The following is a 12444-nucleotide window of genomic DNA, read 5'->3' on the forward strand; positions in this document are numbered from 1 at the left end:
CCTCGGGGACCCTGCCTGATGTACCCCAGGCCCGGCTCCCATCTACCCCTCACATTCAGACCTGTGCAGAGGGTTGGGGGCAAGGGGTGGAGCTCAAGATGCAGAGAGAGGAGACGGGGCAGCGATGGGGAGCTGGATAAGGCTAGGAGCCAGCATTCCTGGCAGCTCCCAGAGCGTTTGAGACCCCAGAGGAGAAAACAAGATTCTATTGGCTTTAGAAACCTCCAATGAAAACCAGCAACCCTAAATTAATAAGTGTTTAATGAGATGTCTACAAAACATAATATTATGTCAAGTAGCTCAACTCAGCTCGTATATGGCTCTCTATAAATATAATGGATTTCACTCACAAGAACAGAATGAATTATTTATTCTAGCCCAAGTCCAAATAATAAAAATCTTTCCACATTTTGTAGCAGGGAGAGAATTCGATTTAAATGGGATGAGGGTGTGTTTAGGACAGGGTCTGATGCAGGATGCCTGGCCTCGGGAAGGTAGGAGGGTCAGCAAGTGGGGGCTCTTGGGCTGAAGTCACCCAGTGCATTAACTCGGGGCATCCACTCCCACCCCAGACCAGACCAGACCGCTTCCTCAGTCATGGGCACTGTCAGTTTAACCACAGAAGAATACGATAGTTAGGCATTGCTTCACTGTATTATGACTTCGTTATGTGAACACTAACCCTAAAATTGTACTGCAAAATCGTTTTACCTGGAATGACGTTATTCGTTACAATTAGTAATGGAACCTTTAAAAAATTTTTCTCCTTTAATTACGACTTCATTCTCAAAAAAAAAAAAAAAGCTATTGGCATACCTTCTCAAATTCCACGGACCACGGAGGTCTAGGTGAAGCACCAGGACATTTGACAAAAGCAGTGACCATAAATCACCTGCTGCACGGAAGGCGCAGGACCTGCTAGTGGGGCGAAACCACGTGATTGCAAGCAGCCTTGTAAGTGGGCACTACCTGGCCGCCCTAACTGAAGATTCTCACCAAGGTCCAAAGAGTAAATGAGCATGGAGTTTTAGCCTAGTGGATATAGGGAGGCAGGTAATCTGAGCTTCCAAACCATGTTTTTGTGGTTCTAACTTGCTACAGGGATCTTTTTATTTTTTAAAAAATGGTCTACTGACACGCTGCAGACTGACCATGTCCCCTAGTGCGCGCCTCCCTCTCCTCCCCTCGCTGGTGCCCTCGTGTATCTCGAGCCTGGAGGGAGGGGTCCGGGCGCCCCTGCAGGACGCGGTGGGCAGGCCGGGGGGAGCCCGGGAGCCCGCGGGAGTGGCCCTCGCTGCTTGGCCGCCAGGTGGGGAACTACAAGCGGACGGTGAAGCGCATAGACGACGGCCACCGCCTGTGCAATGACCTCATGAGCTGCGTGCAGGAGCGCGCCAAGATCGAGAAGGCCTACGCGCAGCAGCTCACCGACTGGGCCAAGCGCTGGCGGCAGCTCATCGAGAAAGGTGCAGTCCCGCCTGCCCGCCCCCCAAGCCTGGGTCCTCGGAGCCCCCCCCTCCCAAAACCCAAGGGAGGGGAGAGTGAGCACAGGCGTGCTCTCCCTGCCCAGACCAGGCTCACCTGTCCTGTGACACTGCCTCCTTAGAGTGTTTTAAGCCCCAGGAGAACAGACAAGGCGCACCTGTTTCGTTTGGCAGCTGTTGAAACGGAAAAGTTGCAGGAATAGTAGGGAGGAGTCGTGCAGGCTCCTCACCAGAATCCCCGCTTGATAACACCTGTCCACGTTTGTAGGACCGCTTGTCTTTGAGATGGGTCTTTTTTCTGACCCCTATGAGAACGAAATACAAGCATCCTGCTCCTTCACCCCTAAATTCTTCAGGTAGCTCACAAGAAGACCTTTCTTTGCAGAGCCACATTGCGGTGGTCGAGCTCAGAACACTTAAGACTGGTGTGTGTGTGTGTCTGCGTGCGTGCGTGTGTGTCTGCATGTGCGTGTGTGTCTGCTTGGGCTGGTCCAGTGGTCCAGGATCAGGAATGTGTGTGTGTGTGTGTGTGTGTGTGTGTGTGTGTGTGTGTGTGTGTGTCTGCTTGGGCTGGTCCAGTGGTCCAGGATCAGGAATGGCACTTACGTGTCTAGTGCCCAGATGAATGGACGGAGCCATCTGTCATGTTAGTTCTTCATGTTTATGTTCAGCTGCCCTTCCGGGAGCTCCTTGGGCCCGCCTGGTGTGCTGGGGTTGGAGAGCTCACGGGGTTCAGGTTGTCCCCCAGTGGAGTCCAGAAGCCGAAGGGGAGCAGTAGGTCTCGAGGAAGTATGTCAGGGTAGGGGGGGCTTCCGGGAGGAGGTGGGCTCTGGAGAATGGCTTGGGCAATGGAGAGACCCAAACCCACTGGCCGAGCGAATTTCTGACTCACAGTGACCCTCTAGAGCAGTGGTTCTCAACCTTCCTAATGCCGTGACCTTTCATACAGTTCCTCATGGTGTGGTGACCCCCCCAACCATAAAATTATTTTCGTTGCTACTTTATCACGGTCATTTTGCTACTGTTAATGAATCCGGCGACCCCTGTGAAAGGGTTGTTGGACCCCTAGGTTGAGAACCGCTACTATAGAGAGTTTCCAAAGCTCTACAAGACATTTTTACAGGAACAGACAGCCACAACTTTGTTCCAAGGGGCAGTTGAGGGGTTTGAATCTCCAACCTTGTGGTCAGCAGTCCTACCTGAGGGCATTGTGGGGAGACCCGTGGAAGGAAAGAAGGGACATGGCTCAGAGAAAGGAGGCACGAGGGGACCTCTGGGTGGGGGCTGATGGGAGCCCCCATGGCCATCTCCTCAGGCCCACAGTACGGCAGCCTGGAGCGGGCCTGGGGGGCCATGATGACAGAGGCCGACAAGGTGAGCGAGCTGCACCAGGAGGTGAAGAACAGCCTGCTGAACGAGGACTTGGAGAAGGTCAAGAACTGGCAGAAGGACGCCTATCACAAGCAGATCATGGGCGGCTTCAAGGAGACCAAGGAGGCTGAAGATGGCTTCCGCAAGGCCCAGAAGCCCTGGGCCAAGAAGATGAAGGAGGTGCCTGGTGGGCGGCTGAGCTCAGAGGGGTGCCGGGCGGGGTGTCTGCAGAAGGAGTAGGCACTGCGCTACTCTGAGATTATACCCCTGGGGGGAGCAGCACTACCCACCAGAACGAAATGCCCACAGAGGAGGCAGCCATTACCCAATGGGGAAAGGGCACCTTCCCAGGAAAAGTCCCAGTGGGGCCGGAGGGCAGGTGGCCCTCTGACCCACAGTCGGGGTGGGCCTGCCGCTGCCCAGTGGTAACCAGGTGTCCACAGGGGGCAGCAGGCACTGTCCTCAGGGAAGCATCCACCGATGGGTGGGCACAGCTCTGTAAACTCAGACCTAGCATGGTCTGCCTGTTAAGCAGGAGCTCAGCTCCTGGCGGAGTGGGCAGGTGGGGAGGAGCCGAGCGCCCTGCTCACCAGTGGGAGCCCTGCTCCCTGGTGCGCCCCCCCTCACAGCTGGAGACAGCCAAGAAGGCCTACCATCTGGCGTGCAAAGAGGAGAAGCTGGCCGTGACCAGGGAGATGAACAGCAAGGCGGAGCAGTCGGTCACGCCGGACCAGCAGAAGAAGCTTCAGGACAAAGTGGATAAGTGCAAGCAGGATGTACAGAAGGTGTGGAGCCGGGGCAGGGCGGGGGGAGGGAGGAAGGGTAAACAGGGACGGTGGCATGGGCGGTTGGGGGCCATGGGCTTGAGCCTCGCCCCCTCCCTCCCCCTCGGTGCCCATAGACCCAGGAGAAGTACGAGAAGGTGCTGGAAGACGTGGGCAAGACCACTCCCCAGTACATGGAGGGGATGGAGCAGGTGTTTGTCCAGTGCCAGCAGTTCGAGGAGAAGCGGCTGGTCTTCCTCAAGGAGGTGCTGCTGGACATCAAACGCCACCTCAACCTTGCTGAGAATAGCAGGTACTGTGGCGTGGCGGGCGTGGTGGGCACAGCGACTGCCAGCAGAGGGTGACACTTGCACACTGTGTCAGGAAGGGGAAGGGAGAGGCTCTGCGTTCGGTGGCTGTCTGGGGCAGCTGATGCATAGTAGGTCCTCAAGAGCTTGCACCTGGAGGATGGGGAGTGAGTGACAAGGGTGCAGACTTGGCATCTCTGGGTGTGACCACACTGGTGGTTGGCAGAGCAGTCTGTGCTCGTTCCCTGAATGGGCACCGAGCATGTGGAGAGGGCTGCGGTGAATCCGGGCCCCCATGCCCCCTGCCCACAGTTACCTCCACGTCTACCGGGAGCTGGAACAGGCCATCCGGGGAGCAGACGCGCAGGAGGACCTCAGGTGGTTCCGAAGCACCAGCGGCCCTGGCATGCCCATGAACTGGCCCCAGTTTGAGGTGAGGGGGTGTGGAGGTGGAGAAGGGTGGCTTGAAAAGGCTAGAAGGAGTCTCAGGAGCAGATGGTCAGCCTGACCGCTCTTCCATGCCTCCCCCGCCCCCCACTGCAGGAGTGGAACCCAGACCTCCCTCACACCACTGCCAAGAAGGAGAAACAGCCCAAGAAGGCAGAGGGGGGGACGCTGCCCAATGCCACAGGGGCAGTGGAGTCTATGTCCCAGGCGGGGGACCGTGGCAGGTGAGTGCCTCCTCGTGGAGCTTCTTGAGGGGGCTGGGGCTGGGGGCTGAGAGACCCACCCAGTGGGACAGCTGAATTTGATCCCGGGAGGCCATCAATTACAGCAAGCGCAAGCATATGCTCCTCTGGAAGACAGTCCCAGCTGATCTGTCCAGAGCCCTCAGGGTGCCAGGCGCAGGGTGCCAGGCTCTAAGCATCTGTGCACATGAACTCATCTGGACTGTGGATACCCCCAGTCACTGAGGGAGAGATGCCGCCCAGAGTGAGTAAGTGACTTGCCCAAGGTTCCAAGCTGGTTCATGAGCTTCAACAGCCAAACAGATGCCCTAGTGCTCTGGCACCAGACTCGTCCTAACCATTAGGCTGCCCTACCCCCCTCAGACAAGGGTATTCCCCAAAGCGGCCTCCAGTGCCCTCTCGGACAATGCGGGTGGCTCACGACTCCCTCCCACTCAGAAAATCCCTGCACGGTGGGGCCAGGGCTCTAGAATTCGCAGGAGGGACGGTCTGATTTCATGTCTGGTCCTCGCTCTGCACGTGCCACAGTGTTAGCAGCTACGACAGGGGTCAAGCCTACGCCACCGAGTGGTCGGACGATGAGAGTGGGAACACCTTCGGGGGCAACGAGGCCAACGGGGGCGCCAACCCCTTTGAGGATGAAGCCAAGGGCGTGCGCGTGCGCGCGCTCTACGACTACGACGGCCAGGAGCAAGACGAGCTCAGCTTCAAGGCTGGTACGCGGGCGGGCGGGCGGGCGGGGCGGCCAATCCGAGGACGGGGTGGGCTGCTGGGGAACCAGGCCGGGTCTAGATTGGGGGTGTGGCCAGGGCAGGGGCGCAGCGTGTGTGCAGGGGGAAGGCCGACCTGGTGGGGCAAGGTTGACACGTTGGGCTGCTAACGGCCAGGTCAGCAATTCCCGGAAAGACCAAGCTTTCTACTTCTGCAAAGAGTCCTGTGGCGTTGTGGTTTAAGCGTCGGGCTGCAAGCCGCAAGGTCATCAGTTCGAAACAACAGCCACTCCGAGGGAGAAAGCCGAGGCTTTCTACTCCGGTAAACTATGAATCGGCGTCACCTGGATGGCAGTGAGCCTAGGGCTCCGGCCTCGGGAACCCTCAGGAGCAAGTCTACCTAGCCTGTGCCGGTCACTGTTGAGTCGGAATGGACTTGATCGCCCTGAGAGAGCTTGGAGGCGGGCCTTGGGCCAGTGGGCGTAACCACTGCCCAGGGGCGGGGCCTGAGGGTCCGAGATGCTAGTACTGTACCAAGGAAAGGCAGCTGGAGGCGGGGCCTGAGCTCTATGGGCGGGGCCTGGTTCCAAATGCTCTGCGTCGCTGGCCTGGACTCCAGGGATGGGTGGGTAGTGGGTAGCCCTGAGACTGGGGAGGACGTCCAGGCTGGGGCTGTTTGTTGGGCTTGCTCGCCAAGCAGGGGGTGTGAGTGTGGTGTGGACAAACTCTGCTTTCTGTCTTCCTCCGCAGGAGACGAGCTCACCAAACTGGGCGAGGAAGATGAGCAGGGCTGGTGCCGCGGGCGGCTGGACAGCGGGCAGCTGGGCCTCTACCCCGCCAACTATGTGGAGGCCATCTAGCTGGCCCGTCCGCACCACACTCCCCCTCACTCACTCCTTGCCCACCGCCACCCCCTCCACTCTCGTCGCCCTGCCCTCGCCATAGAGTTCCAGACATATTTTCCGATCAAGCTTTTATTTTTTTAAAAGTCAGAACAAAACAAAAAACTACGAAGAGACAGAAGCATTTGCAGGCCTGCCTGGAGGCTAGGAGGTGGGGCTTGGGGTGGAGGCTCTAGGGCAGGTGAGGGTCTGAGCACGTGGCCAACCGCTCCCAACATCTGTTCCTCAGATCCCACCAAAGAGGCTCCTGAGCCCTGAGGGAGGTCTCCTGGACCCTTCCTCCCTGTGGGCTTCCCCCACTGCACTCCCCCAAGGCTGCCAGCACCCGGCCTCGCTTTTCTCTGGGCCTAGTTTCCTAACTTCCTTCCCTGCCCTGTCCTGTTCCCTCTCCATCACTACCCCACTCTCAAAAGTCCCAGAAAAAGGGGCCCCCAGTTTCTAGTTGGCCTCCCTGCCTTCCCTCGGGTACCATCTTCCCTCTCCATGGTAACCCAGGCACCATGGTACCCTCCTCCCCCCACGCATGAAGCGGGTGTGCTGGAGGAGGTAACAGTCTCCCTGAGGTGTAGGAGAATGAGTGATGCCCCTTCTCAGCTCCAGGCCTGATTGGCCCCTATCTCCAGCTGTCAGCATTTGGGGCCGACTGTTCCTCAAAGCTGTAGCCCTCAGTAGTTTTCAGAGCCCCTGCCCACCCCCACCCCTGAGCATAAGTCCTCTGGCAAGGAATCGCAGGGGTGGGGGGTAGGGGGTGAAGCCCAGGGGATAGCCAGCAACGGTAGCAGCCACCTCCCATTGCCCAAGAGAAGCACATCTTATCCCCTTTCCCCGTTCCACCTCCCAGGCCCACAGCACCAGCCTCAGTGAGCCAAGCCTTGGGCCCACAAGGCCCTTAGCCACCCAGCCCCTTTCCCCTTGCCTGGCCTGTCTGGAGGGACACTGTGAGGCCCATTGAAGCTTCCAGCCTGGGACCATCAGGGCAAGGCCTGTAGCCGCTGGAGGAAGCGTGTGTGGCAGGGGGGTTGGCCTGGCCCACAAGAGAGCAGGACAATCACTGTGTCATCCTCATGTCAGGAACAACAGCCCCTTTGTGGCAGCCCTTCCAGCTCCCCAAGCCTGAGCCTCAGGTAAAGGTGGAGGGTCAGGGAGCAGCGGCTGTGGGGATGGGACCCACGGTGCCAGCCTCCCCCTTAGGCCTTGGGGACAGGGCGGCTTGGGAAGCAGACCTGAAGAGGTGTAGGAGTGGCTCTCAGGTAGAGGGGTCTTCAGGGGCCCCTGAGACAGGAGCCTAAGGTTTCCTGCTTGTGGTTGATGCCATTTCTGGGCCTGAGGTCCACAGGCACCTCTCCTTTTCTGCCTCGGGTACCCCAGCTCCCTCTGTCACCCTTGGACCTCTTCCACCCCCTGCTGCTGCTTCCCACGGCCCACTGTTAAGAGTGGTAGACCCTGCCCGCTCCGTGTGGGCGCAGGAGGGTCCTGGGAGACTCTGGCGGGAGCCTGAGTTAAGGGGGCTTTCTTCATGGCTCCTCTTCTGCCTGTGCTCACACAGCCTCTCCCGTGCCCTGAGATGGGCCCTGGGCCCTCAGAGCCGGAGTGAGACCCTCCCAACACTACAAGAGAAGCCACTTCCACCTCTCCTCGAGACGGGCATGGGAATGAAGGCTTCTCCTCACCACAACCCTTGAAAGGCGGAAGCTGGCACAGCCGCACCTCGGGGCCTGGGCTCCCCCCCAATCTGTGCCACTGGCTGCCCAAGGCCTGGAGAGGGATGGTGGCCCCGGACCCCAGGCCAGTCCCCCTAGCTGCCCTCTGGGCCATGACTCGAAACCCCACCTCCTTTGAGCAGCATCCTCCATGGCCCTGTCTGGGTCCACCCCCTCTCGGTCCCCGGAGGGAGGGTCTCCCTGGAAGACCCCCTTGGCTCTGGGGGCCTGGCCCCACCTGTCCGTGCCGGTGTTGGGGCACTCAGCACCCAGCCTGGGGGATGTACCCTCAGCCTGCCCGTAGCCCCCTGCCCGCCCCCTTGATGCTGCACGGGCCTGCCCCGGCGGGGGTCAGCAAGTCATGTGTTCTGCCCTCAGTTAGCCACCATTCTGCAGCCTGGTTCTGTGAGGAGCCGGGGCCGCCCCGCCCCCGCTGCCTGCCCCCTAGGCTTCCTGACTCCATTAGTCCTGACACCCGTGAGTCTCCGAGAAGTGCTGTGGTCTCAGCAGTGCACCTGTTTTGTACATGATTGTGTAATTTAAAGGTATATAAATATAAATATATATATATATAAGCTGTGATCGTATGACTGTGGATAAAATCCGGAACTGTGTCAACCTGGCTGACTTGTGTCATCTTGCTGTCTCAAACACTTTCTGTCCTAGACGTTTTGGAGGCTCTCGGAGCCCCTCTAGGATGGGCGGTGGGGCCGAGGGACTGGGTGACCAGGGGCAGGGTCTTGTCTCTGCGGGACAGGGTTGTGCTTGGGGACTCCAGGCTCTGGCTTCCTAGTGTCCTGGGGGCTAGTGACGCATGTTGGCCAGGAGAGCTGGGGCTATGGTCTCACACCTCACATTGAAGGGTGAGCTTGACCCCTGAAATGCTAAAACTGAGGTACACGGTTCCTGGGTACCCAGGGCTGGCTCTCCGGGGTGGGATATTGTGTCACACCACACCTTCCGGTGTCCTGCCTGACCTCCGGAGATATTTCTGTGTGGGACCGCTGGGAGGGCCCCTCCAGCAAGACTTTTCAGAAGAGTGAGGGAACTCAGACCTCTGACTTCTCAACTCTGTCCAGCCAGGCTCAGACCCTGCCCTGACCTCAGTCCCAAGCCTGTGCCCACAGCCTTGCCCAGCCCTGTCCTGCCCTTGTCCCCGCCTCCGTCCCTGCTCCAGCCTGCCCAGCCTGAGTTAGAGCTCTGGGACATGCCGGGGGTCCCAGGTCCAGCCCTGGCTCAGCCATCGGTTCCCAACGAGCCCACCCTGACTCCCACCCACGGCCCTGACTGGAGCCTCTGGCTCAAAGCTGCTGCAGGACAGTCGTCCAAGACCACTGCTCTCTCAGGCTCGGATGTCCTGGAGGAAGGGAGGACTGCTTCAGCTGGACCTTGAAGACCCGCGCCACCCTCTTCTCACCTCCTGTTATTCTGAGAGCCAGCTGAGTGGATGCCGACTCATTGGTGACCCCCAGAGGCAGAGTCCAGCTACCCCCTGGGGTTTCCCAGGCTGTACTTTTTGTTTATTTTTGGTTTTTTGCCCAGTTGTACTTTTCACAGGAGCAGATGGCCAGGCCTGGCTCCTGCGGAGCCGGTGTGTGGACGAAAGCCTTCAGCCTTTGGTCAGTGGCCAGTCACCACTGCCGCCAGGCCTCCTTCCCAGCCCTCCACCTCCATTCTTCAAGTCCAGAAAGGTGGCCTTGTCTTATGGTGCCGGCTGTCCAGCTGAGCTATGAGGCACCCTAGATTCGGGGCAGGGAAGGGGTTCTGCAGAGGAAGAGGGACTCTTCATTTGCTGCCAGCACCCTGCGTGGGGGTCACTGGATGAGTGGGTGCTCACCAAGGGGACAGGGAGCAGATCTGCTCAGCAGGAAAGGGAACGGTGCCATCTGAACCCCCCATGCCACACCCCTCACCCTCTCCCCTCCTCCCTCCAAATTCAGGCCCACCTGGGGACACGCAAGCAGGTGGCTCCAGGGATGCCGCTAGGGGCAGGGCTGGCAGGCTAGAGACAAAACCAGTTCAGCAGATCCAGGCCGGAGTCTGGCTGGGGTCCAGTCTGCCCCCTCCCCGGGCGTCGGTAGACAGTGGGACCCAGTGAGACACAGGTGGGGGGAGGGCTGCGTCCCCGCTCAGGCCGCTCCCACTAACCAATGCCAAGGGCCTGTTTGTTCACTGTCAGGGGTAAACTTTCTTCTGCAGACAATAAGAAGGCTGGAGGCAGAAGGCAGCACGGGGCAAGATTTAACCCTTGGTGGTCTGGGGCACCGGTTCTCCTGTCTCGCAGAGACTGTCCTCCGAGGCCCAGGGTGGTGGAGCCCAGGGACAGCGTCCAGATACGAAGCCGGAGGTGTGGAAGGGCAAAGTGCTGCCTGCCCGTGGGGAACAAGTGACGGGGGTCCCATTGCTGGTTCTGCTACCGATGGGCTGTGTGAGTGTGACCAGTCACGCAGCCCCGTCCAGCCTCTGGCACAACGTGGCCTAACCCCTCCCGCAGAGTTTCCGTGGGCGGCTTCATGGCAGAAAAGCCACAGACGTGTCTGGCACATAACAGCTGAGAGGCCAGGACAGGGACGTTGCTCGATCAAGTCCAGGTGACGCCCACGGGGAGGGAAGCCCGTCCCATCCAGCACACACACACACAGGACACACACCCTGCCCCCAGTGCCCACACGGGGCTCACAGCTTCATGCATGCGCTGTGGGGGCCTTCGGAAGTCAGAATTTCACACCTGAAGCCCCTGCCTCTGCCAGCCCGCTCACCCACCACCACTGTGGGGGCCAGCTCCCCCTAGGTGAGGGAGCAGAGATGAGCCCTGTGCCACCTCGAAGGGGTGCCAGCCCCTGCCCCCAGCAGAGCAAGAGGACATGGACCTGCCTCTTCTTCCATCCTGTCCGTAGAGCTTTCCTCGGGCCCAGGCCCACCTCCCCCAACCAACCCCATGGCTGCCTCTCCTTGACCTCGAAGCCTCGCTGCCCTTTCCAGGCTCCTGCCAGTTAACTGTCCTTCAGACTCCACTGGTCGCCACCTCCCCCAGGCAGCCTCCTTGGGGGCATTCCAGCTCCTGTGACCACACCCCAGCGCAGACACCGACCTGGGACACAGACCCATTCTCTAGTATCTTTATTATCCTTTCATGGGGTTCCCCTGCTACCCAACTCAGGTGAGTACGTTCCCCAGCACCGTTCCAGGGGGATGGGGTGGGATGTAGCAGAGAAAGCACTGGGTTGCCAGCCAGGAGTCCTGGCTTGGCCACAAACAGGCTTAGTGATCTCGGCCAGGTCACTGCCATCCTGTGGAGGCATTAGGCTCAGCTTGGGCCATTCTGGGGTCCCAGCCTGAGGCCGGAGGGAAGTCCTTCCCTGGGGGACAGTGACCACTAAGAACAGCCCCATTGTATGTGGGGCCACTCCAGTGGCCTGGCAGGTATTCCGTCAGGACTATGGGGCAGCATGCTCACCTTAGGGTCCCTGGCTCCAGAGAGCACTCTTACAGCCCTGGGAGCATGGGCTACCCCCTCCCTGGCTCTAGCCTGTGGGCACGCCAGCAGCCTCCCCTCTCCACCCCTGCACAGGGCAGGGCAGGCAGGAGGGAGGCTCTCAGATGGGGTGCACAAACTGGTAGACCAGGCGCTGGGAGACATCCGGCTTCCTGATGATGCCCTTCTTGTAATACTGGCGGATGGAGCGGCTCAGCTTGTCGTAGTTCATGGCGGGCCGGTTCTTCCGGATGCCCCACAGCCGGGCCACCTGGGCCGAGTCCTCGATTTTGAAGATGCCTTCCCAGAGGCAGGAGGATCCCAGGAGAGCCGGCCCGAGGCAAGCCGGGGAGAGGAGGGGTGGGAGAGAGAAAGATGGGTTAGGCGCTCGAGAACCAAGGGGATCAGTCCCAGGGCCTCCCTTTGCTCCCCCATTCCCCCTAGTGGCACCTTGCCATCCCAGCCTGGGGTTCCGGACCGCAACGTGCCACGTAAAAAAAATGTGTCCTGTAAATCCTACCCTCTATGCCTGTAAAGTGTCAAAGAGCAAAGATGTCGCTCTGAGGACTAGGACCCGCCTGACCGGAGCCACGCATTTTCCATGGCCTCGTCGGCTTGCGAAAGCGGGGCAGCGAATCAAGAAGACACGAATTGAGGCATTTGGACGATAGTACTGGTGAGGAATATTAACAGGAGGACGCACTGCCCGGAGAACAAACAGATGTGTCCTGGAGGAAAGACAGCAGAATGCTCCTTGGAAGCAGGGATGGCCAGACTTGGCGTCACTCTGTATGGCCTGGAAAGGCTAGCATACTTCTGGAAGTAGCGGGTCGGTTACGAAGAGGGCGCTCAGTGGGATGGATTGGCAGAGTGGCTGCAACAATGGGCTCGAAACAATGATGGGGATGATGGTACGGGGCTCACGCAGTGTTTCGGACCAGTAGACCCATGCCATTATGGGTCTGGACCAGTAGACCCATGCCATTATGGGTCTGGACCAGTAGAACTATGCCATTATGGGTCTGGTCCAGTAGAACCATG

The 12444-nt window shown here is 59.3% G+C and overlaps 2 protein-coding genes across 4 annotated transcripts in view; one reads left to right on the plus strand and one right to left on the minus strand.

Moving 5' to 3' along the window:
- The window catches only part of PACSIN1 (protein kinase C and casein kinase substrate in neurons 1), a 20240-nt gene extending 11690 nt beyond the window's left edge, over nt 1-8550 (plus strand). For both annotated transcript variants that reach the window (XM_004717232.3, XM_045292924.1), the window contains exons 3-10: nt 1310-1466; nt 2800-3035; nt 3485-3640; nt 3757-3932; nt 4240-4360; nt 4471-4598; nt 5145-5332; nt 6077-8550. In XM_004717232.3, the coding sequence (XP_004717289.1) occupies nt 1310-1466; nt 2800-3035; nt 3485-3640; nt 3757-3932; nt 4240-4360; nt 4471-4598; nt 5145-5332; nt 6077-6186 (1272 nt within the window). In that variant the 3' untranslated portion in view covers nt 6187-8550. The remainder of the gene's footprint in view (nt 1-1309; nt 1467-2799; nt 3036-3484; nt 3641-3756; nt 3933-4239; nt 4361-4470; nt 4599-5144; nt 5333-6076) is intronic.
- A 2974-nt stretch (nt 8551-11524) lies between these two features.
- SPDEF (SAM pointed domain containing ETS transcription factor) overlaps nt 11525-12444 on the minus strand; it is a 9483-nt gene continuing 8563 nt past the window's right edge. For both annotated transcript variants that reach the window (XM_004717231.2, XM_004717230.2), the window contains one exon: nt 11525-11703. In XM_004717231.2, the coding sequence (XP_004717288.1) occupies nt 11525-11703 (179 nt within the window). The remainder of the gene's footprint in view (nt 11704-12444) is intronic.

Source organism: Echinops telfairi, unplaced genomic scaffold (genome assembly GCF_000313985.2).
Source record: "Echinops telfairi isolate 266 unplaced genomic scaffold, ASM31398v2 ScPeMD7_655;HRSCAF=1070, whole genome shotgun sequence".
Taxonomy (NCBI): domain Eukaryota; kingdom Metazoa; phylum Chordata; class Mammalia; order Afrosoricida; family Tenrecidae; genus Echinops; species Echinops telfairi.